The 21,574-nt window shown below is 35.8% G+C and overlaps 3 protein-coding genes across 3 annotated transcripts; 2 read left to right on the top strand and 1 right to left on the bottom strand.

The window, feature by feature from the left end:
• Positions 1-1,710: 1,710 nt before the first annotated feature.
• On the top strand, positions 1,711-5,870 carry LOC102611524 (L-ascorbate oxidase homolog). Its single transcript, XM_006466591.4, has 9 exons — positions 1,711-1,878; positions 2,061-2,212; positions 2,314-2,423; positions 2,829-3,099; positions 3,784-3,880; positions 3,993-4,338; positions 4,498-4,863; positions 4,940-5,018; positions 5,442-5,870. The coding sequence occupies exons 2-9, from the start codon at positions 2,066-2,068 to the stop codon at positions 5,643-5,645; spliced, it is 1,620 nt and encodes a 539-aa protein (XP_006466654.1). The 5' UTR covers positions 1,711-1,878; positions 2,061-2,065; the 3' UTR covers positions 5,646-5,870.
• Positions 5,871-7,347: 1,477 nt separating this feature from the next.
• LOC102611816 (L-ascorbate oxidase homolog) lies at positions 7,348-10,541 on the top strand. The gene is made up of 8 exons (XM_006466592.4): positions 7,348-7,581; positions 7,698-7,882; positions 8,222-8,331; positions 8,482-8,758; positions 8,864-8,963; positions 9,082-9,796; positions 9,883-9,961; positions 10,132-10,541. The coding sequence occupies exons 2-8, from the start codon at positions 7,739-7,741 to the stop codon at positions 10,330-10,332; spliced, it is 1,626 nt and encodes a 541-aa protein (XP_006466655.1). The 5' UTR covers positions 7,348-7,581; positions 7,698-7,738; the 3' UTR covers positions 10,333-10,541.
• Positions 10,542-11,379: 838 nt separating this feature from the next.
• On the bottom strand, positions 11,380-13,011 carry LOC102612105 (dof zinc finger protein 1). Its single transcript, XM_006466593.4, has 2 exons — positions 12,867-13,011; positions 11,380-12,756 (listed from the first exon to the last, which is right to left on the bottom strand). The coding sequence occupies exon 2, from the start codon at positions 12,732-12,734 to the stop codon at positions 11,634-11,636; it is 1,101 nt and encodes a 366-aa protein (XP_006466656.1). The 5' UTR covers positions 12,735-12,756; positions 12,867-13,011; the 3' UTR covers positions 11,380-11,633.
• Between the last annotated feature and the right edge of the window lie 8,563 nt (positions 13,012-21,574).

Raw genomic sequence — 21,574 nt, 5'->3', positions numbered from 1 at the left:
ACACTACCAGAAAAATCCAACCTAAATACCAGTCCCTTAATTTTCAATACCGGAAATTCATTGCCGATGTTGAAAACTAATTATTTAAAAATAGAAAAATTTTCTCATAACCCAACATATTATACCTTCGGATGATGAGTATGATGGTATATGTATAAATATAATTATAACGCCCTGGCTTGATGCTTCTTCGATTATCATAATTACTTGGCTTTGCCTCTCAATAGCTAGATCTCTTTGACTCCATTATCACCAAACATCATAATGGAACATCGCTTGCAGCTTCAACTTCCAATACTGAATTTATTTTATTCCCCAAATTTGCTCCAACCACCGCTAATTAGAAGGAGGAAAAGGGCTTAACCAAAATGAGCAGGCGAGGTGAGGTGAACGGTGGGTCACGCGCAGTGGCAAACTGGCAAAACGTGTGGAACCCACACGAATGTTGGAAGTCAAAAGAAAAGTCCATTTGTTGTTAATATGGTATCCAGCATCACATGTGACACCTCATTATTACCTTTCACCTTCATTTTTCGGCTTCCAACAAATCTTAAGTAATCATCGCGTTTTTAATTAAAAATTAGCCTCGACTGGCTATGTTATTCCATTAATAATCATTTTACTTAGCTTATTTCAAAATTGATAATTAACGTGTTAGTTTATTTGAAGAGGCTGATTGGGGTAAAATCATGAAATGGTTGTTGACTTATGGTGATAGTGGTGGTGGTGCATGTGACTCTAGGCTAAAAACACAGTATAAAATTAAGGAATCTGTCGACCGCCTTTATTTTTTTAATTACGGGTAGCTAGCTAGCTTCATCATTAATTTATTATTAGTTAGGTAGGAATAGGATTAATTCTAGCTGATTATATGCTTTCGTTTGAATGGAGAATGGGCTTTTAGTTAAATACAATAACTGCATGTTAAATTCATTCACTTTATAATTATTTACTGTTTACAAAGACATATGTTCCAGCAACATACAAAACCTATATCAAATGCAGAATGCTTCCATGTTCAAATACATGAAGAGGAAACACATGGTTTGTTTCTTTGTTATGATGAAGACTCGAACTGTGAATTTAATTGATTACGATTTAAAGTCTATATTTGCATGATCCGAACCGAACGATAAAGGGTTCAATATGCAATTAACTGAGAATTTTTTTTTGGTTTTATTTTAACTTTTAGCATACATGATAAACAAATGTATTTCTATTTTTTTTTTTAATTTACACAGTTTTTATCGGGAGAAATGAATGCAGCATTTAACAGGCTGCCACGCATTTCCAGAGCTTCTCAGAATTCTTGGACAAAGATAAGTGGAGAATACATTAATGAGTGACAACCATGCCCCGTGCTCTTTTGGGTTCACACTTACAGAACTGCATGTGAGTGACCTATTCACTGCATTTATAAAATAATTAATGTGCCATTATTGCCCTTACGATCTTATCAACTTGATCGGGGCAGGACAGCAATTTTGTGTATATGGCAAATTTCATAGCAAAAGAAATTCTCGAAAAATAAGTGGTGCATTACAAGTCAAAAGACTAGTGAAAGGAAAGAAAGCAAAAAAAAAGGTTATTAATCAATGGCGGGATTTGAGGTGCTTTTATTTGCTTCACTTAAAGCAATTACCAATTTACCATAACGCGGAAACGCGTCAAATGCGCCGCATATTAGCGGAGAAAAGGAATATAAAAGGACTTGCTGAAAAAGTACCAAACTCAGGATAATTTCACTGGTGAAGCTTTGTGCCCCCACCCGGGCACCCCCACTATAGTTATAAAAACCAACTCGCTTATTCTTTAGATTGCGGCCAGAAGCTTAGATTAGATTCCATTAGACTCTCAACTCGACTCGACTCAACTTTGGTATGTGATTGTGATATCTTCATTTTTCATTTTTTTTCTCGACATTTCTATTTCTAGCATGCATAAGAATTAAGAAGACGGAAAGTAAATAAAAAGAAAGTGACCAGTGACGTTGTCTCATTCAGTTTGTTAGTAACATAATTTACAGTTGTAGTTGTTTTGTTCTGTGCGACATTTTGCAGAAGCAATGGCGAGAACACTCTTGCTGCCGCTACTGGTCTGTGTAGTTTTGGCTGCCTTGAGTGTTGCTTTGGTGAAGGCAGACGACCCGTATAGATTTTACACTTGGACTGTCACTTCTGGCACTTTGTCTCCTCTTGGCGTTCCCCAAGAGGTGGGTGTGGGTTTATTGTTGTTTTTGTCGTAACTTTGAATCTAGCATTGGATTTTTTGTTAATGGGTGTCTCAAGGTTTTGAGTTTGGTTTTGCCTGCAGGTTATTCTTATTAATGGTCAGTTTCCCGGTCCTAGATTGGATGTGGTAACCAATGATAATATCATACTCAATGTCATTAACAAGCTAGATCAACCTTTTCTCCTTACTTGGTGAGTTCTGCTCTCTCTCTCTCTCTCTCTCTGTGTTTTTGCAGCTCTTCCTCTTAGGTTTTACAGTTTTAAGTGGATGAAATATCGTTTTTTTACCCCTACACGCTTTGTAAATTAATGAGTTCGATCTTGGGTAGTTTTTGTTTTTGATGTAGATGGTTGCATCTGTGCGAGTTGAGTTCAGTGAAGGTGTATATTCTCTTGATTTTAATCATTGAATGATCGGAGGTCTAATGTTTAGTCTCTGTACTTTCCTTTGGAAATCCGCTTTCAAGGGTCGAACCCTCCTTGCTAGACTAGATTGTGGAGTTTTGTAAAAAAATGATTGGCATTGTTAATGTTACTTGATTTTGGCATCTGGAAAAAATGTCATTGTCTAAGAAGACCTGGTTATGTCATGAACAGGAATGGAATTAAACAAAGGAAGAATTCATGGCAAGATGGAGTCCTTGGAACCAATTGCCCCATTCCTCCAAACTCCAACTACACTTACAAATTTCAAACCAAGGATCAGATTGGGTCCTACTTTTACTTCCCATCAACTCTGATGCACCGAGCTGCTGGAGGATATGGAGGAATCAATATCTATCAGAGACCTCGAATACCGATCCCTTACCCAATCCAGGATGGAGATTTCACTTTATTAATTGGCGACTGGTTCAAGACAAACCATAAGGTGAGCTAGATATTTTTTATTCATTACTCTCAGAAGTTAGATATTTTTTATTCATCATATACAGAGTTTTTTTTTTAATACATATATACTGCTATAAATACCCATGGTGGATAATAATGTTGAGGTTTATGTTCTTAGTACCGAATACTGCCCCTTATTGAGGTTTTATACAGTTCAATAAGCCTAAATGCCGAAGTAATGGCATAGTATGTTAGAAATTGGATGACACATTGACTCTGACTAGTGAGGATACTGGTTCTGACCCAAATATTGGCCACATAGTTTGTCTCCCCTGTGGAAAAACCTTGAGATGGGACTATGCTTCTAAGTTTTTAAGCTTGTTTCTAGTAATTTTTTTTAAGTTTTCATCTATATTCAGGTACTTCCCCACCATCAAATGGAGCCTACAATTTTCTCTCCAAGATAAAAGTTAGTAATGGAGGTAAAGAACATTTAAGTTCGTTGCCAATCTAGCTGCAGAGTGAATCTAAATACAATATGGATGGTGAATATGTTACTGCTATGGGTAGTCAATTTCCTTCTCTGTGATGTTGGAAATTAATGTTATAAAGCTGAATTATGACGGACTTTGGACTTCAATGAGTTTTGTCTCTTATTTCTATGCTTCTGTTGGTTATCTATCGTTTTCATATTATTGATCATAATGTGTCTTGATGACTGCAGATATTACGACAGACTTTGGACTCAGGGAAGTCTCTTCCATTTCCAGATGGAGTCCTTATCAATGGTCAGGGTCATACCACCTTCAACGGTGATCAAGGTTGCCTTCTGCATCTGGCTAAACATTTTTGTGATTCCTTGAAAAATAAAGTTCTTCTATAAATACATCTTTACCAACAATTGTTCCTTTTTTTTTTTTTTGGGGCTTCCAGGAAAAACCTACATGTTTAGGATATCAAATGTGGGCTTATCGACCTCATTCAACTTCAGGATTCAGGGCCATACAATGAAGCTAGTTGAGGTTGAAGGATCTCATACAATTCAAAACATTTATGACTCACTTGACGTACATGTGGGTCAATCTGTTTCTGTCTTAGTAACCTTCAATCAGCCTCCAAAGGACTACTACATTGTTGCATCCACACGGTTTACTAAGAATGTTCTCACTGCTACTGCAGTATTACACTACACAAACTCTCACTCCCCAGCTTCTGGACCCCTGCCAACTGGTCCTACTTATGAAATTCATTGGTCTATGAAGCAAGCTAGAACTTTCAGGTATCAATCACTTTAGAAGATCTGAGGTTTCTCAGAAGATGTTTGCTATCCTCCCTCGTGAGCTCGAATCATATTAGGATTCTTGGCCTTTAGGTATTGTTGGACAGTGACATCTGGAGTATAAATAATTCAGTTTAATTGTTTGAACTTCTCTTGCAGGTGGAATTTGACGGCAAATGCTGCCAGGCCTAATCCTCAGGGTTCATTCCATTATGGAAAGATTAACACAACAAGGACGATCGTTTTGGCTAACTCAGCACCTTTAATAAACGGAAAGCTGCGTTATGCAGTTAATGGTATCTCCTATGTAAATTCTGATACCCCTCTGAAGCTCGCCGATTACTTTAACATCCCTGGAATTTTCAGTGTGAATTCTATCCAAAGTGTTCCATCTGGTGGCGCTTCATCAGTAGCCACCTCAGTTATGCAAGTCAACCTCCACGAATATATTGAAGTTGTGTTTCAAAACAATGAAAAGACGATGCAATCCTGGCATCTTGATGGTTATGATTTCTGGGTTGTTGGGTAAGTCCATAGTCTTGTTCTATTTGCTTCTCGATAGTTGGGTAGGTTCTAATCATTGCTTTTGCATCCTGGACAGGTATGGGTCTGGACAGTGGGCAGCCGAAAAGAGAAGAACCTACAATCTTGCTGACACTCTGACTAGACACACTGCTCAGGTAACCTAAACCATAGTTCAATTACTTAATATTGTTAATAGTAGAAAGTCTGTTGTCATATTTGCTCTTATGCGGTTCTTTCTGATGACATATTTGACCCCCTTGCCTTCTTGATCTCAAATTCCATACTCCTACAAACAGGAAAATTTTCCTACCCCTATATCATCAATTTTGATTTTCCTTGATATTTAGACAAGAAAATGTTTAAGAGTAGCATTTCTGTCTACTAAACTTTTATCACTTGTATTTGACTACATTGTGAGCAATGCTATGTTTTAATTCAAGGCAAAATGATCCTCAATGCATGTTACCTTTCAAATGCTTGCTGTAACATATTCAAGATGTAGACAACAGCAACCTTCTGCTCAAATTTCTTATTAATTTCTGACGAGTTTTTCCTTGTATGCATATGTTTTGTTACAGGTATATCCACAGTCTTGGACTGCTATATTGGTGTCCTTGGACAACCAAGGAATGTGGAATATGAGGTCTGCAATTTGGGAAAGGCAGTATCTTGGGCAACAATTTTATCTCAAGGTTTGGAATGCGGTCCACAGCCTTGCTAATGAGTACGACATTCCTTCTAATATTCTTGTTTGTGGCAAAGCTGTTGGTCATCACCCTTAATATGATCCACCGTCTCTTTAATACATGATCAGTCATGCTGGTATGACTGCAAGAGTGAGCAGAGAGATTAAAAGAAGAGAAAAGTGTGCGGATTCTTTATTTGTACATCTTAGAAATGTTTAAATGGAGTATATCCATAGACATGTATGGTTAAAATGTTATGGTGTTAGCCTGAAATGCTTTTTACTCAATTTTTCAAAGGTTTTATAAATTCAGTCCCTGATACATGATGCCTGCTGCTTTCTGTTTCATGTTCATGCTTGTGGTTCGGTTATGTAAATTGTGAAACAAGTATCCAAAATTATGACCGTCTTTAATTGGGATTGTCATTTTGAGTTAATATGAATTTAGTCCATTTAAATCATATAGCAAACTGACATGAACTAACTATATTGGAACAAGTGTTAAAAATTTTTATTGTACATTTTTACGTCAGCCCTTAAACAGTGAACAAAAATCATGATATGCTTCAAATTGTAAGTTTACTTGTGCCATTACTACTATTGCAAAATTCAAAGAGCCCTAGCGTGGTAATTATTCGATTGATTATATATGCTGGCCACTTATGACCTGCCAAATTTCAGATTTTAGCTTTCACTTGCACATATAAAGAAGTGCTACACCAACAAAATCATTAGTTGCTTTCAAGCATCAAAACTCACCATGATCAACAATGGTTAGGCGCTTCTCAAATCGTTGCTGCTGAAACGACAACTATTTGATTGCGAAACAAATATTGCTGAAATCTGTCAAAGAATTTGTCTCAGACTGTTGATAATAAAGATGAATATAAATGAAAATAAAATAAAATAAAAATAAAGTATGAGTCGTGTATATACAAATAAGACTGAAAAAATTCTAGTATGATCACGAACTTTGAAAACGAGTGCCCAGAAAGAATGTTTAAAGACACTGAACAGCTATGGAGAAAGTTTCGAGGTCAAGATGTAACACAATATTGTTGGTTTTTGAGGGCATATGATGGGAATTTAATATCGCATGGCATGTAGCATGTGTAGTTTTATCTTTTGTTTAATTTTATAGATCTGTCCTTGGAAATGGAATGCATCCTAGATGCAATTGGTGACTTGCATCATGTGAAAACAGATTGCTTAAGTTTAAATCGAAATGAATTATATAATAAGTTTCTCGGACCAGTTTGTAAAATTTTGAGTTTAGTACGATCTGTTCTTGCTTCTTCTACGATGTGAAGATGTGATTGTGACTGTGATTTTGATCCCCATGGCCATATGCATAATTTAATAACTAAATTCAATTCATTAAAACCCTCAAACTCCAGAGTCCGCAAATCCGCATTCAGCATTCTCTTTCCGCGTTCACTTGTTTTGAATCAATTTTCCCAAAATTATGAAATTAATTTACTACGAAACAAAATGAAGAAGTCAATTACAATTTACATGCATATGTTACTGGCATTAATGATGATCCGTTCTCGGATGCGCCACTCCCGCTTCCTGGCTTGCATCTCTCTCTAGATCTCTTCCCGCCACCGCCACCCCATCAACACCACTGACGATTTTCAATATAGCAAGCAAACTGAGAAATTAAATATTATATTATTGGATGGTTACAAAAACAATTGAAGTCAATTTACCAACTTGGTAGGTTTTTAATATTATTAGTATTATTTTTTGGAAGCTCAGCCTCACCATGAGCTGTGAAAGAGTGTAGAGTTGAGCATGAAGTGCGCCGCAAATGAACAATCATGCATTGCTTTTCGTGTCCATGCTGAGACTGCAATGTTGTGAACTACGATATTCATTCTTTACTTGTTTTATATAACGTCGCCAAACCATCCGAGATTGTTCGTGTGCCATCGATTTTTTACGTACGTACAACTTCACTTGTACTCTCGTTTTCTTTCATCTCCTCATTCCTCGTGAGTGAGCAGACTGATTAATTCAACTGCCAACTGGTACGTTTCTCTTTAATCATACTGTGGTTTTGTTTGAATTATATCTGTGTATTTGTCAACCAATTAAATACTACTGATTTGGTCCTGTGGAAATGTTTCTTAATTTGCTTTGGCAGAACCCACGTTACGAGTATTTGGAGGAAAGATTTGTGATAAAATGAAAGGAGCCATTTTCTTGGAAATTTTGATTGGAATATTGGCTTGCTTGTGTGTCTTCTGGGTTAATGCAGAAGACCCATATAGATCCTACACGTGGACTGTTACCTATGGAACAATTTCTCCCTTTGGTGTTCCTCAGCAGGTTAGCAGGATCATGATCTTTTTCTTATCTAAACACTTCTAATTTTTACAGATCTCATGCTACATGTGTTTTAGTGTTAGTGGATTATTAGGATTTAATTAATTTTTTTAAATTTATTAACCATCAATCATATTAACAGAATTTGCTAATATAAAAATCCGATCAAGAGAGGATTCTGATCCCTTTTCTAAACCTCAATTGAACAAAAAGCTGCATGTTGCTAATTGAATTCAGCTGACCTAAGCTCTGTTTTTCATTTCACAAATTAAGTGATCTGCTTTCTGATTGATTTATTCATTTCATATTTTTTTTTTAAAAAAAATTTGTTTTATTCTGCAGGGTATCCTTATCAATGGACAATTTCCTGGCCCTGCAATTGAGGCCGTGACTAATGATAACATAATTGTCAATCTCATTAATAAGTTGGACGAGCCTTTCCTCATTACATGGTTAGCCTCATTAATATTTAATGCTTTTAATTTTCTCTTAATTTGTTAAATGTTACAGTTTACTTGTTTCTTAATACATTCGTGTAACATAGATTTAAATGGCTCACACCATATTTTTTTATTACACGAATTTATGCGTTGGGAATTTAGGAATGGAGTTAAGCAGAGAAGGACCACATGGCAAGATGGAGTGCTGGGAACCAATTGTCCAATCCCTCCAAACTCTAACTGGACATACAAGTTCCAGATGAAAGATCAGATTGGAACCTTCAATTACTTCCCTTCAACCAAAGTGCACAGGGCTTTTGGTGGTTTCGGGGCTGTTAATGTTGCTCAAAGGTCCGTGATATCGGTGCCATATCACATCCCTGATGGTGAATTTACCCTACTCGTTAGCGACTGGTTTAAGAACTTTAGCAGTCACAAGGTTCGTGAGAGTTCACATCAAGAGAGAGAATCCTAATTCTAAGTGAAACATTCAAGGGAACAACAGCAAAGAAAAGTTCTAATTCAACTTAATTAATGTTTGCAGGCACTACAGAAAAGACTGGAGGACGGGTATCCATTGCCTGTTCCTGATGCTCTTCTTATCAATGGGCATCATAACTCTTTATCCTTCACGGGCCAAAAAGGTAGAGTAATTAAGTAATAACCTATTCCATCAAATTGATGATTTTTCGTCGCAATAGAAATTTGATAATTCTTAATTAAAAAGGATATTATTAATTAATATTGGGTGAATTATACCAGGAAAGACCTACAAATTCAGAGTATCAAATGTGGGCATAGCAACCTCAATCAACTTCAGGATCCAAGGCCATACGCTGACACTTGTTGAAGTAGAAGGAGCTCACTGCCTGCAGGAATCGTATGAGTCGATTGATATTCATGTTGGTCAATCAATTGCTGTTATAGTTGCCATGCACGGACCACCAAAGGACTATTACATCGTTGCTTCAACTCGGTTCACAAAGCCAATTCTCACTACCACTGCAATCCTTCACTATGATGGTTCCAACACCCCACCCTCTCTCCCATTGCCTATTGCTCCCACTTATCACATTCACTGGTCTATGAAACAAGCGAGGACCATCAGAACAAATTTGACAGCAAATGCAGCCAGGCCTAATCCTCAAGGATCATTCCACTACGGTACAATAAAAGTTGTGAGGACAATTGTACTGGCCAATTCAGCGACAAAGATAAACAACAAGCTCCGGTATGCTGTTAATGGGATCTCCTATGTGAACCCGATCACCCCATTGAAGCTTGCCGACTGGTTTAACATTCCCGGCGTCTTCGATTTGAATACCATCAAGGACACACCAACTCCTGGCGCTCCCGCAAAGCTTGGCGCCTCTGTCATTCCAACAACTCTTCATGACTACGTTGAAATTGTCTTCCAGAACAATGAGGCCTCTGTCCAGTCTTGGCATCTCGATGGATCCAGTTTCTATGTTGTTGGGTAGGCCGGCCCCTACTCCACACTCCACTTGCATTTATTAATCAATTAAGTCATTTAACTCAAGTAGTGATGTCTTCAAATTTCAGTTATGGTTCCGGTACGTGGACAGCTGACATAAGGAAACGCTACAATTTGAATGATGCTATTACCAGACACACTGTCCAGGTAAAATGATAACATAAAAATTTTATCCATGAATAAAAGTCCCATGAATGAATTTAATAAAAATGTACATTCACATTTGTTTGATTAATTAAATGTATAATTTAATTAAACAAAAAATTTAATTTGTAAAGTTACGCATACTAATAAATCAAGTATATATTAATTGGCAGGTATATCCACAATCTTGGAGCGCAATATATATATCATTGGACAACAAGGGTATGTGGAACTTGAGGAGTGCAATCTGGGAAAGGCGGTATCTTGGCCAGGAGTTGTATCTCCGAGTATCTAACGATGAACGCAGCCTCTTTACTGAGACCGATGTTCCTCCAAACGCATTGTTCTGTGGCAAAGCCAAGCGCCCCCAGTAATATTTCTCGATGTCGCAACTTATTTTCCTTTTTAAAAAAAAAAAAATCCATTTGTTCCCCTTAAAGTTCAGTTACGAGGGTGTGACTGTCAATCAAATTTAAAAAGATACAACGCTGTGGGTAATTAGGCTTAGAGTGAGCAAATTAAGAAGAAATGTTATATTGTTGGGTTAATTCACTTTCTAATTATGATATTCTTAATAAAATTTTCTCCATTCGTTATTTCCATTTACCTGCCTTAATTTGTATTCGTCATGGTTCATGCTACGAATAACGATGCTTGAAATATTAGTTCCATTCATTCCATGTCGAAAAAATTTTGCATAACCATGTGCTAAAATGCTACATGCACATAGTTATGCAACTAGAAGCGTTTTTAACATCGTCTCGCATGGGACTATAAATACATTTTGTAAAATTTTGATAATCTCAATTCATTATTATACATAATTTCCAAGCATTCAATTGAACAGCAAGACACGGAATTCATTAACGATTTTTAATGTAAAACGAAGCACGATATAGAAAGAGAACTTATATGACAGTACGTAATCGAAGCGAATAAAATGTAAGCTAATTCAAGTGAAGCAAAGCAATCTTTTACATAAGGCTGCAGGAGGAATCCTTCTTACACAACTGAGAATCTACGTGCTGTTTAAGGAAACTCTACTCTTCCCAAAGGCCGCTTTAATTTAACAATCATCACTTTACTGTTGTAACAAAGCAATTAAGCGAATCTTCATTTGCCATTCTCTATGCCACCACCATGATCTCTTCAATTCATGTATGAAAATTAAAGGTAAGTAACCCTAAATTCTTTTAGCAAACCGAGATGATAATTTATGCGTGATGAGTTTAATGTTTTCTCTTTTCATAAAATAAAGAAAAAGACTGACATATGTCGGCACCCCAGAATCTTGCATGCAATTCCTGTGCAAGTAAAGATGAACCCTAACCATTTGTAATTGAGATATTATTAATATTAAAAAAAACTGACATTAATTTGCTAGTACTAACGGAAACAATCGGCATCAACATAAAAAAGGATACAAATAAAGTACCTAATATATTCATTATCTCATTTTTAATTAACCTTGGGAGTTGGTACATTATACCCTCATAAGTTAAAACACACTTTAAGCACACTTATGTATAATGACATAACTAATTAAAGAGGAGCAAAAAGGGTTAACACCTGATGCTACAGCCATATTCGTACACTACATGGCCACACAATAAGTACACAGCTGAAACAACAACATTGATTAGCCTGTAAAATAAGATTAATTCAGAAAAGGTGATTAAGGGTAAGAACCATTAGTTGTTGAAAGATCAGACCATGAGAAAACAGGATTCCAGTAACCCAACTCCCCTCCAGCGACCGGAGCCGACTCCAAGATGGTTGTTGTAGAAGAGGCAGCATTGCTTAGAACTACTGGTGATGCTAAGTGATCGGCGTAATAGTTATTAGTTGATGACTTGAACCTCTGGTACAGTTCTTGAACCCCTGAGTTTTGAACTTCATGACCAACTAGGAAGCCATTTTGTTGAGGAGCTTGAATTTGATGTTGATTGTTTTTCCAGAGACCGAGCTGAGAAGGAACCTGCAGCTGCTGGCTTAAAGGGTTGAAGACCATGGTTCCAGAGTTCAGTACAGCAGCGGTATCACCAACTGGCTCGCCCTTTATCACATGATGAGTTCCAATCACACCTTGCTCTTCTTTCACTCTCACAGAAGAAGTACTAGTTGAGGGACCAGTTGGGTTAATGTTAGGGTTTTGTGAGGTTCTCAGTAAAGCTAGAAGCTGAGAGTTATGTGGTGAATTATTCCACATGATTGGGGTTGATGAATAATACTCGTGGGGATGATGAACAAAACCTCCTCTTCCAATCTCATATGCCACTGTTTTCATCTTATTAGCAGCACTTGATGATGATGATGATTTTCCAAAAGAAGCTGCAGTCACCGTTGATGAGCTCTTGTTTTTTCTGCATCCACCCCCAATTGGAACATTCCTTAGAGCGCCACCTTTAGTCCAATAACGACGGCAAGTCTTGCAGAAGTGGCGAGGCTGAGTGAGATTGTAGTTGTTGTAGTAACAGAACTTGGTGTTTGAAGAATCACAACGCGGGCACCTCAGGTTTTGGTTATTCCCCGAGTTGGAGGAAGTATTATTAGTGTTATTACCAATATTAGAATCAGTATTACTGGTTGTTGTTGTTGGTAGCGGAGGTGGTGGCGGCGGTGGTGCTGCTGTGGCTGTTGTTGTTGTAACTGTGGCAGTTGTTGTAGTAGTACAAGGTGGTAAAGGAGAAGTTGTGCCTTCAAAAATGCTTCCAGTGATGGAGATTTTTCTGTCTCCACTGATAAAACCAGCTGCTCCTAGGAGTTCTTGAATCATCTTTTCTTCTTAATTTGTAGATCTACAACAATCCAAAAACCAACAAAAGCAGAGAATAAGCAGTGAGTCTTTTTGAGTTAAAAGGAATTAAAAGCTAATTATTAAAGAGAGTAGATAGATGGTGTATAATACATGTGGCTTGCCTTTGTGACTTGACTCACTTGATCAGTGGCTATGTTTTGTTGGTCCGTTCTTGTGGAGGCAAAAGAATACAGGACGGGGAATTGGGAAGACTTTGATACAGGAATACAATTATGTGAAAGAATCTCAGCAAGCCACTTTATTAATCCATATAAAAAATTGTAGTGGTCTTCGATTTGGAATTTTGCTGTTAGTGGTTTTTGGAGGGAAGTAATTGGCCTTTTCTCCATTTCCCATTCTACCCTTCTGATCATAATCATACTGTTCTTTTCCTTGTTTGTGAGAAGTCCAATTCGAAAAGACCTGGTAATATTCTTCCAAAAAAAAAAAATTGAATAATCGCATTAAACAATACCAAATTGGCAAATTCCCATTAGAGTTTGAATCTTAATTGCACTAAAATTTGAGAGAATTTAGTTTAAATCTACATAATATCTACATTTAAAAAAAATGAATATTAAACAATTATATTGGTGATTAAAACTTACCATGCATATTTGTTTTTCAGATTTAATTGTATATGTGCTATCGATTTTAAATTTTTCATTTTTATTAACTGTAAATTACCATTTAATCTATACTAAAGTAAAAACTATGTCGTTATTCGTGATTGTGTATGTTGTGAACGAGCTAGTTGATCGAAAAATCAGATCATTTTTCGTTTGCAATACCAGTGTATCCTGTGGGTGTCTTTGTTTGAAACAAGATGACTTCCAGTGGGTGATGCACTACATTATAATGGAATTTGTTAAATCATTTGATAAAATGAAGCACTGAAAGTGGTGGAGACTGTAGAGCGTAGAGTGTAGATCGGTAGTGAGCATCATATATAATGATACTAGTAATCAAGTTTCCCAAAAGAATAATCTTTGTTGGGGGCCGGGCTTGAGTTTATTTGATGAAGATTAGATGCTGTTCAAAACCATGATTACGAGTTCAAGGAGAGGGCCAATCACAAGGAATCACGCGTAAAGTCGATGTCCCTACACCCAACTAGAAAGCCACTGCCCGATACTTTTGGCTTGAATTTTGTTAACTAAAGAGCCAAAATGATTGCCCTTCGTGTGCTACACATTGGGTCATTTTACTGCTAAGCTAATTATTCACACGTGTTGTGTGCCTTTTGTTTGCTTTAATATGACTGTGAGTTCGGTGTTCTGTGAAGCCCACTGCATGGACATGCTTCTTGATCACGTCTATTATAAGCATATATGTCAGCGGATTTAGTGCCTATTCATCGACGCGTTATGATCGATTCCACAATTTTTGCAATAAAACGTATAAGTTATATGAATGCTTCATATTTCAGGTTGTAAAGTTTGGTTATATTTGAAATTGTTAAAATCTTAAGAGAAAAGCATCATGCCATACACAATCATGAATAACAAGTTCTAATTTACGGCTAGGGATACTGTACAATGGGGGGTTATAAATGCAGCTACTATGATTAAACAAGAAATAGTAATTAACAGCTGATTACCTGATAATCATTTGCGCTATACCATACAGAGGACAACACCACCATTAAAAATAACTATGACTGCCGCGGTACGTAATAGGAAAATCCTTTCTGAGGCAACGAAGTTGAACCGCGTGGATGCAGGCAAAAGTCATATTTTACATCTGCTTCTCTATTTTACCTAACGAGATTCTATTCTAATGACTAAGTAATTAAGGTATTATAAAGTAAATTACATGATTTAATTGCTTAATTACTTGACGAACGAGATTTGCATGGGATTTGAGAGGGATTGATTTGACTACATCGTGCTATCTAGATTGGTTTCACACTCGGAGGAATTTCATGATAAACTGCATAAAAGGACAGAGGAGACGTGGACATAAGTGAACGGTGGACCTGAGACTGAAAGGTACGATTAGATTGACCTGCACCTACCACTTGTTAATTACCTCTTAACAACCATTAAAGTGATGTTGGAAAGATTCATAGTTCAACTGTTTTAGTCTTTGTTTTTTTTTTTTATTTGTCATTTCAATTAAAGTCAAATTAGGTTTGCGTTTTTGAAAATTTCTTTCAGCTTAATTGTGATTCATTTTTATCTTAGGAGATGAGTTTATCTTATTATAAATATGAGTGTGGCCATTTATAGCCTATATTTTTTACACACCTATTTCATAAATTTTAGAAAAAAAACTATTATTTTTTTATTTAGTTTGTGTAATCATGTACATATATATTACAATCATGCAAACCTTTGATACTGATATTAAATACGAAAATAAAGGTATTCTCAAGTTTTATTCAATTATTTGTGCTTTTTAGTCTCAAATCATCAGAATTTCCATATTTTTCTCCTTCATGAATTCTCATTTAAAAGCAATAAAAAAGTCTATAATGACTGAAAAAGGTAAACCAAAAGTAGTGTTATGTACAAAATTAAATACAAAGCTGAGCTCAATTTTTTAACAAAGAAAAAAGTAAACTTCTTTAAATGCATTTTCCCAAAAGTTGAGTTAGATAATTGAAGTTGCAAGAAAAAAGCTCCTTAATGTCATGGATTTTATATTTTATTCATTATTAATTTTTGTATTTGATTAAATTATTAATTTATATTTACATTAGGCCCTAAAAGATTAAAAAATATATGTATTATCTTATGCATTTAGCAAAATTATTAGTTTAATACACGGCTCAAGTCAGGACCATAAAATTTTATTATTTAATTAAAGCATTAACTTACCAAACATTTATTTATCGAGGTTTTATTGTATCTCAAGTTATCTTTAATACTAAATTATGTTATGGGTATTTTTGGAATATAAAAATTTTCTTAAAAAATGGGTATTCATACATGTATAAATGTAAGTTTGAATCGGCCTGCTATAAGAATAATAGTTAATCTTACAGCAAGCAACCACAGGATTTATTCATTGTGTGAACAAGCGGCCTTTATGAACTTGTTGGTTTGAATTAATATGCATGGATTGGAAACTTTAAACCTAGTAGAATTTGAAGGCATTAGAATAAAGTAAGACATGGGGTTAGGAGATAGAAAGAGGAGGGTCCACATGCCTTAGATTTCTGGAACCATTTTTCAATCACCCATCTTTTGTCTGAACATTATTGATGATGATGCTGGAGAGTAAAATCATCGTATATTGCTTGATTTACAAGATAATAAATAGTTACCAATCAGTAACCACTGATATATATCTTGGCATTATCTATATCTAATCATCATTAAGTCAACACCAATCTCTTATATCATCAACTAAACGAGTACTTCAATAAAATAATTACTAGTGGACCTTTATTGACTAAATTAAAGTGACCCTGTACTATTAATCTTTTGATCAAAGAAGAAAAAAGTATTAGCTCCTTCAATTACTCGATAATACGATATAGTATATGTATAATAATGAAGAAAAAAGAAATGAGTATACAGAGATTACTAAGAGTAAAAATCTATTATACTTTGGAGTAATTTACCCACATTACACTGGTGGGGGATATATGGAACCTCTTTCCCGGGCAGGGGGCACTAGAGAGAGTAGAACCACCAACGAAAATAATGATTTGATTTATACACATAATTTACGAATTCTCGTGTACATTAAAAGTTTTACTAGTATTAGAGAAATAAGTTGAGAAGTTTCTCATGTGGGGGGGGGGGGGGAATAGCAAATATATATTATCTTAATTAATTTTTGCAGAAAAAGAGAGAGCATCAAGGCAAATGAATTATAAGCCAAGTTATTGTTGCTAGCTAGACAGCTAGGTTGCTTCGGTTGGAGTGAGAAATATCAGTGCAAGCATATTCTTTGTACGTATACCAAGTTGAGTTTTCATGTTAAAAACCATATCCGCATGGCCGAGAGCTAAGTCTCTTTCTGTTCAATACGCCCTAGCCATTGTTTTAATTAATAAGCTTTTAAGGTTAGGGATTTGGAGCTATCTCAGTGCATTTTTGGTGGTTACAATTTTCATCAATAATCTTTTACTGAAAAGGACCGGTGATAAAATGATAAAAGCTCACACAATCAACTAAATGCAGCAGAAAACGAAATGTGAATGCAAAAGCGAAAACCAGCACACGTAGAAAGAAAACGCACCAAATGTTATGTCAGGGAGCGGAGACTTCATGGTTTTTGAAAAACACTTATATTTCTCTACTTTTTTCTGTTTCTCGAATTCTGTTTTCATAAAACAATTATGGCTCCATCTCCATGTATGCAAGTACTCGTACCAACACATTACGTACCTGACCGCGCGTGCCGTCCGGAACGCAAAGACCAGTCCCAACACCGACAGAACAAAGAACTGTGCCCGCCCTTATCTAACACGGAGCGGGCACCGATCGGGCAGCAGAAAACGACGAGACCGAAAGCTTTTTGTCCTTGCTACTGTGCTACACGACACATGGAGGGCAATTAGGGCAGCCGGGCAGGCAATCCAGTCGCGGTCAATCTACTGTTCGGGCAGCCTTCTCTCGATCTTTGGGCGCTTTATTTCTTTCTTTTTTGTATTTTGATTTTCTAGGTAATTTCTTTTTATTGGTCAGTCATTTTCATCTGCAGCGTATGAGATCTTCTTTGATTCACCGCAATTACTTACTTATATTTTAATCTCTAGAGATAATAATACCGTCTTTTATTCTTTTTATTTAAAATTTCTATGAAATCTTTTTTGTGCTATGATCTCGTATTTATTAGGTGTATGATGACCTTCATGGAATTCAAATTCTTTCTTCAGAATATACAATAGAATTCATTTGTGTTTCGGATTTAAGAAAACATTCAACATCTCTATTGTCAATTAATTACTATTTTCGTTTCAAAAATATAATTAATATCTTTAACAACAATTTGAGTAAACTGAATGTACAGTGCATCGGAATGATATGACATTGACACATGCAAATACAATCTAACGTGACACAATCCCACATTGTGAATGGACCCAACCTAGTGTCTCCTCTTGTGCGGCAAATACAGCTTTTCTAGAGCTTCCCACCTCTCATTCTCTTTATTTAAAGTTGGGTCGGCATTTTTGTTGCTTCCATTATATCAATAATGGAGATGTATATTGGTGCAGGTACGATCTTGCCATCTGTGTAGCCAGTTGCTTCAAGATCAATGCCTGGGCTTTTCTAGTCTCTCTATCTTATGAAGTTATATTCTAATGTCTCTCATTTCATCAAACAAAAACTGCGTAAGTATCAAAGGAAAGAAACAAAACATGAATTTGCTGTTTAACTGGTACTGTATTCTGTTGTTTTCACAAAAATATCAATAGTATTGAATCTTTATTATCAATATAACACCAACCGCCCCTTTCTGAAAAAAAAAAAATAATTGTAAGCAGAAGTCAATAAGTCAAAGTCATGAACCTATAAATAAAGATGGTCTGCGTCAAGGAATAGTACAATGGTAGCTGTATAGTCTAGCTATTTGAGCTTTTGAGAATGAGAATTGAGAAAGCAACAGAGATGGAGAATCTGAGGATCGAGAAACGGAATGAACTCTATACGCTCCACTAGTATACCGTATGCATGCATATTACCTTAGGAAATATAAATAAGTCACAATTGTCAATTTTTTGCCCAAAAAAATAATAAATGTTCCTGTAATCACCAAACTGAGAAGATAAAGCTTTAAGACTAGTTTCCATGAAAGTCCTTTTTCACCGTATGGGAAAAAGTGATTTCGTGACTCACTAAAGTAACCCCGAGTAGTGCTTTCTGTGCCAATTTGCTTATCTCTCATCAACTGGATGGCGGGGATATTAAGAAGATAAAAAAATTATATGAGTTTTTCATGTATCAGTCGGTTTGCGGTGAAAGATTTTGCACACTAGCTAACAGCTGAAGAACAGTTTGAATAATTTGATTTTAAATCACCACAGTCATCATTCTTTTAGCCAAATGTGATCCATGTAATCCAACAATTAAGAAGCACACTAACATAGTAACATAATTATTTCTGAAACTCTAGCCAACTGTATGTCAACCCACACCCATTCCTTGGAGAAACTTGACACAACTTGGTGTACAAATTCAGTGTGGACCAAAATGATAAAATATAATTTATTAATTAATTAGTAGGCAACCACATAAAACTTATAGAATCTATAAATATATAATCCCCTCCAGCTACGCAGTACTAGATATCCTTGTTGCTACAGACCAATCATTCAAACAAAGTAGCTAGCTATATCTTTCGAGGCCAATGAAATACAGGCCACATAAGCTTTGTTTTTTTAGGGTTTAGTACCCACTCTTTTAAGTCCCTGTCACAGCCTATCGAAAGGAGAAAAAATGGATGGTTAATGTTTCTTGATTCTCATGTATATAGATAATTACTTCCTACATTCCTTTTGAGGCCCTACAATGGGAGTCTTGTGGTAATGGAGAATTCAAACTGACAAAAGGGAAGATGCATGGACAAAAGCCTTTATTGCAGGAATGCTAGCTAGAGATCATTTTTAATTTCTTGACAATGTGTAGGCATGTGGATAGATTCTTATTGGAGATACAGAATTTTTACAGAGTTATTGATAAGCCCCTTTGGCAGAGAGATTTTTTTCAAATGACATGAAATTTGAGGACCCCCATACCCCCACCACCCACCCATGTTTCTATTGCAGAAGAGATTTGGTTCCATTGCACATACATGAAATCATACATTTTGATGCATGACGTCTAGGCTTGGATAACAACAAAATACGAAAATCAGCAGTTTTTGCGCATTGCAATTTTTTTTTTTGTTTAATAAGGGCTCTGTAAAAAGAGCTAAATCGGAACAATACGGGGTTTAGCAACCCCAATCATGTCCTGCAAAATAACTGAATAAATGCCCACAGGCGGGCTAGTAAAAAAATGCATCCCATTAGGGAGAGAAAGAGCCATATTGGCCATGAAATCTGCAACTGAATTCGCTTCGCGATAGATGTGAGTTAGGCAGACTTGCCAGTTCCTATCAAGAAGATTCCGGATTGCAACCACTAATTAATTAGATTAACTCAGCTTCGGCAACCATGCATAAAACATTTATATGTGATATTACCCGACCAGTAATTAATGTATATATTGAAGACCCCAATGAATTAGTATATGGGAAAATGCGAAATGGAATGTCATACGCTAGTTTCAAGAACATTAAGTTGGTGAGGGAGGCAAAGTTTATATTCATTAGGTGGTAACCAGTATTCTCTCTCATGGGTATTCAATCAATTTATAGTGTGAGAAAATATATATTCTTTTGAAAACATAAGATGGCCTGGTTAAACCTTAAAACGAAGACAAGTTTAACTGTTAAATGATTATCAGAGCTAAATCAATTCCTTTAATTACCATGTTGTTCCTTCTTTTTGTTTTTTTTGGCCTTAACTATTTTATTACGTGACCATATAAACGATATTAAGGGTGAGAAACAATCGAACAATTAGATGATCATTATGTTACACGTCAAGAAGTAGTAATTACCAACTAAAATATTGAGACAAAATGCTTCATCTACTGCATGTTTAACTTTGATTAGAAGTTTAATATTTTGAGTTTGCCTAATAAACCCACCTGCTTTATTATTCATTTTTTACAGGCTATAGCCAGCCTATAAGTTATAATGAACGTAACTTAGGCAAACTTAATAATTTTAGAGGAAGATTAATATTTTCCAAGCTCAGACAGTACTGTATCTATTTGAGTAACAGATATTCTTTATTGATTTTTTTCCAAGCTGAATTGAGGAAATTTTTAATAAAAACAAAGAATTATCTACTTATAAAAGGATGTAACGAGTCTTACTTCTCAGAAATAAACTAATAACAAGCCATTATAAGCTGAATCTCTATAGGAAAGGAGACCATTAACATCCTCATGAAGAAAAGAAAGAATAAAACTAGGAGCTTCATCCCACGAAGTAAAGTCAAGCAAAGAATAAATATGGGACTAACAGTATACAATTAGAAATCTATTAGCACTCTATTCAATCAGTTCTAACATTCTAAATATCTACCCACACTAATAATTGGGAGATATCTCTAATATCTACTCACATCCGTTGACATAGGAAACCTACTCTATTAAATTGTATGAGAGGAATATAAGAATTCTTGCAGCAGGAGTGACTCAAAGTCATTTCCTCAACATTTGTTGAGGGTGTTGATTACCACCGGGCAATAATATCCTACATGGGCTAAGATTCCTAAGCTTAGTTTTCAATACGTAAGTAATGAATGAAAGGCAATCATCCTTGGATTAATAACAACCTTAAACATCTCGTTTTAACTTGCATCATGCAAATCATTTAATCAGGCATTGAGATATATATAGAGCAGGCATAGCACTGGAAATAAAGCAGCAGGGTACTGGTACGTGTGTCCAGAGTAGGTCAGCATAAGAGCCACTTTTGATTTTCACTATACCTGCGCAAGGTATGATTTGATTTGATGAGGGTCCAAAGATATATACAAGAGTGTCGTTCTCTGTCGACTGTATGCTGCAATTATTAGTAATACACCACACATCGTACAGGAAGGAATTTGGCGCTGTAGCTAAAATAAAAGCATAGAAAAAGATAAGGTTGAAAATTAAAATAGAGTTATAGACACACGTGGAGCCCATATTCTTTCATGATGAGACTTTGTAATCGAATCCTATGTCTGATTGCGTGACTATATTCGCTAGCTTCCACTGTGTTTTCTACTCGTGCTTTACTGACTAATATATGTGATTAAT

Source organism: Citrus sinensis, chromosome 7 (genome assembly GCF_022201045.2).
Source record: "Citrus sinensis cultivar Valencia sweet orange chromosome 7, DVS_A1.0, whole genome shotgun sequence".
NCBI classification, from domain to species: Eukaryota; Viridiplantae; Streptophyta; class Magnoliopsida; order Sapindales; family Rutaceae; genus Citrus; species Citrus sinensis.
This window is presented reverse-complemented; position numbering and strand designations above follow the sequence as displayed.

Excerpts from the sequence above, each read along its gene's own strand:
- LOC102611524 (XM_006466591.4), top strand. The coding sequence starts at position 2,066 with ATGGCGAGAACACTCTTGCTGCCGCTACTGGTCTGTGTAGTTTTGGCT. Across the intron at positions 3,100-3,783 it reads GGTTCAAGACAAACCATAAG|ATATTACGACAGACTTTGGA; the intron begins GTGAGCTAGATA and ends TGATGACTGCAG. Across the intron at positions 4,864-4,939 it reads TATGATTTCTGGGTTGTTGG|GTATGGGTCTGGACAGTGGG; the intron begins GTAAGTCCATAG and ends CATCCTGGACAG.
- LOC102611816 (XM_006466592.4), top strand. The coding sequence starts at position 7,739 with ATGAAAGGAGCCATTTTCTTGGAAATTTTGATTGGAATATTGGCTTGC. Across the intron at positions 8,332-8,481 it reads GAGCCTTTCCTCATTACATG|GAATGGAGTTAAGCAGAGAA; the intron begins GTTAGCCTCATT and ends TTGGGAATTTAG. Across the intron at positions 9,797-9,882 it reads TCCAGTTTCTATGTTGTTGG|TTATGGTTCCGGTACGTGGA; the intron begins GTAGGCCGGCCC and ends TTCAAATTTCAG.
- LOC102612105 (XM_006466593.4), bottom strand. The coding sequence starts at position 12,734 with ATGATTCAAGAACTCCTAGGAGCAGCTGGTTTTATCAGTGGAGACAGA.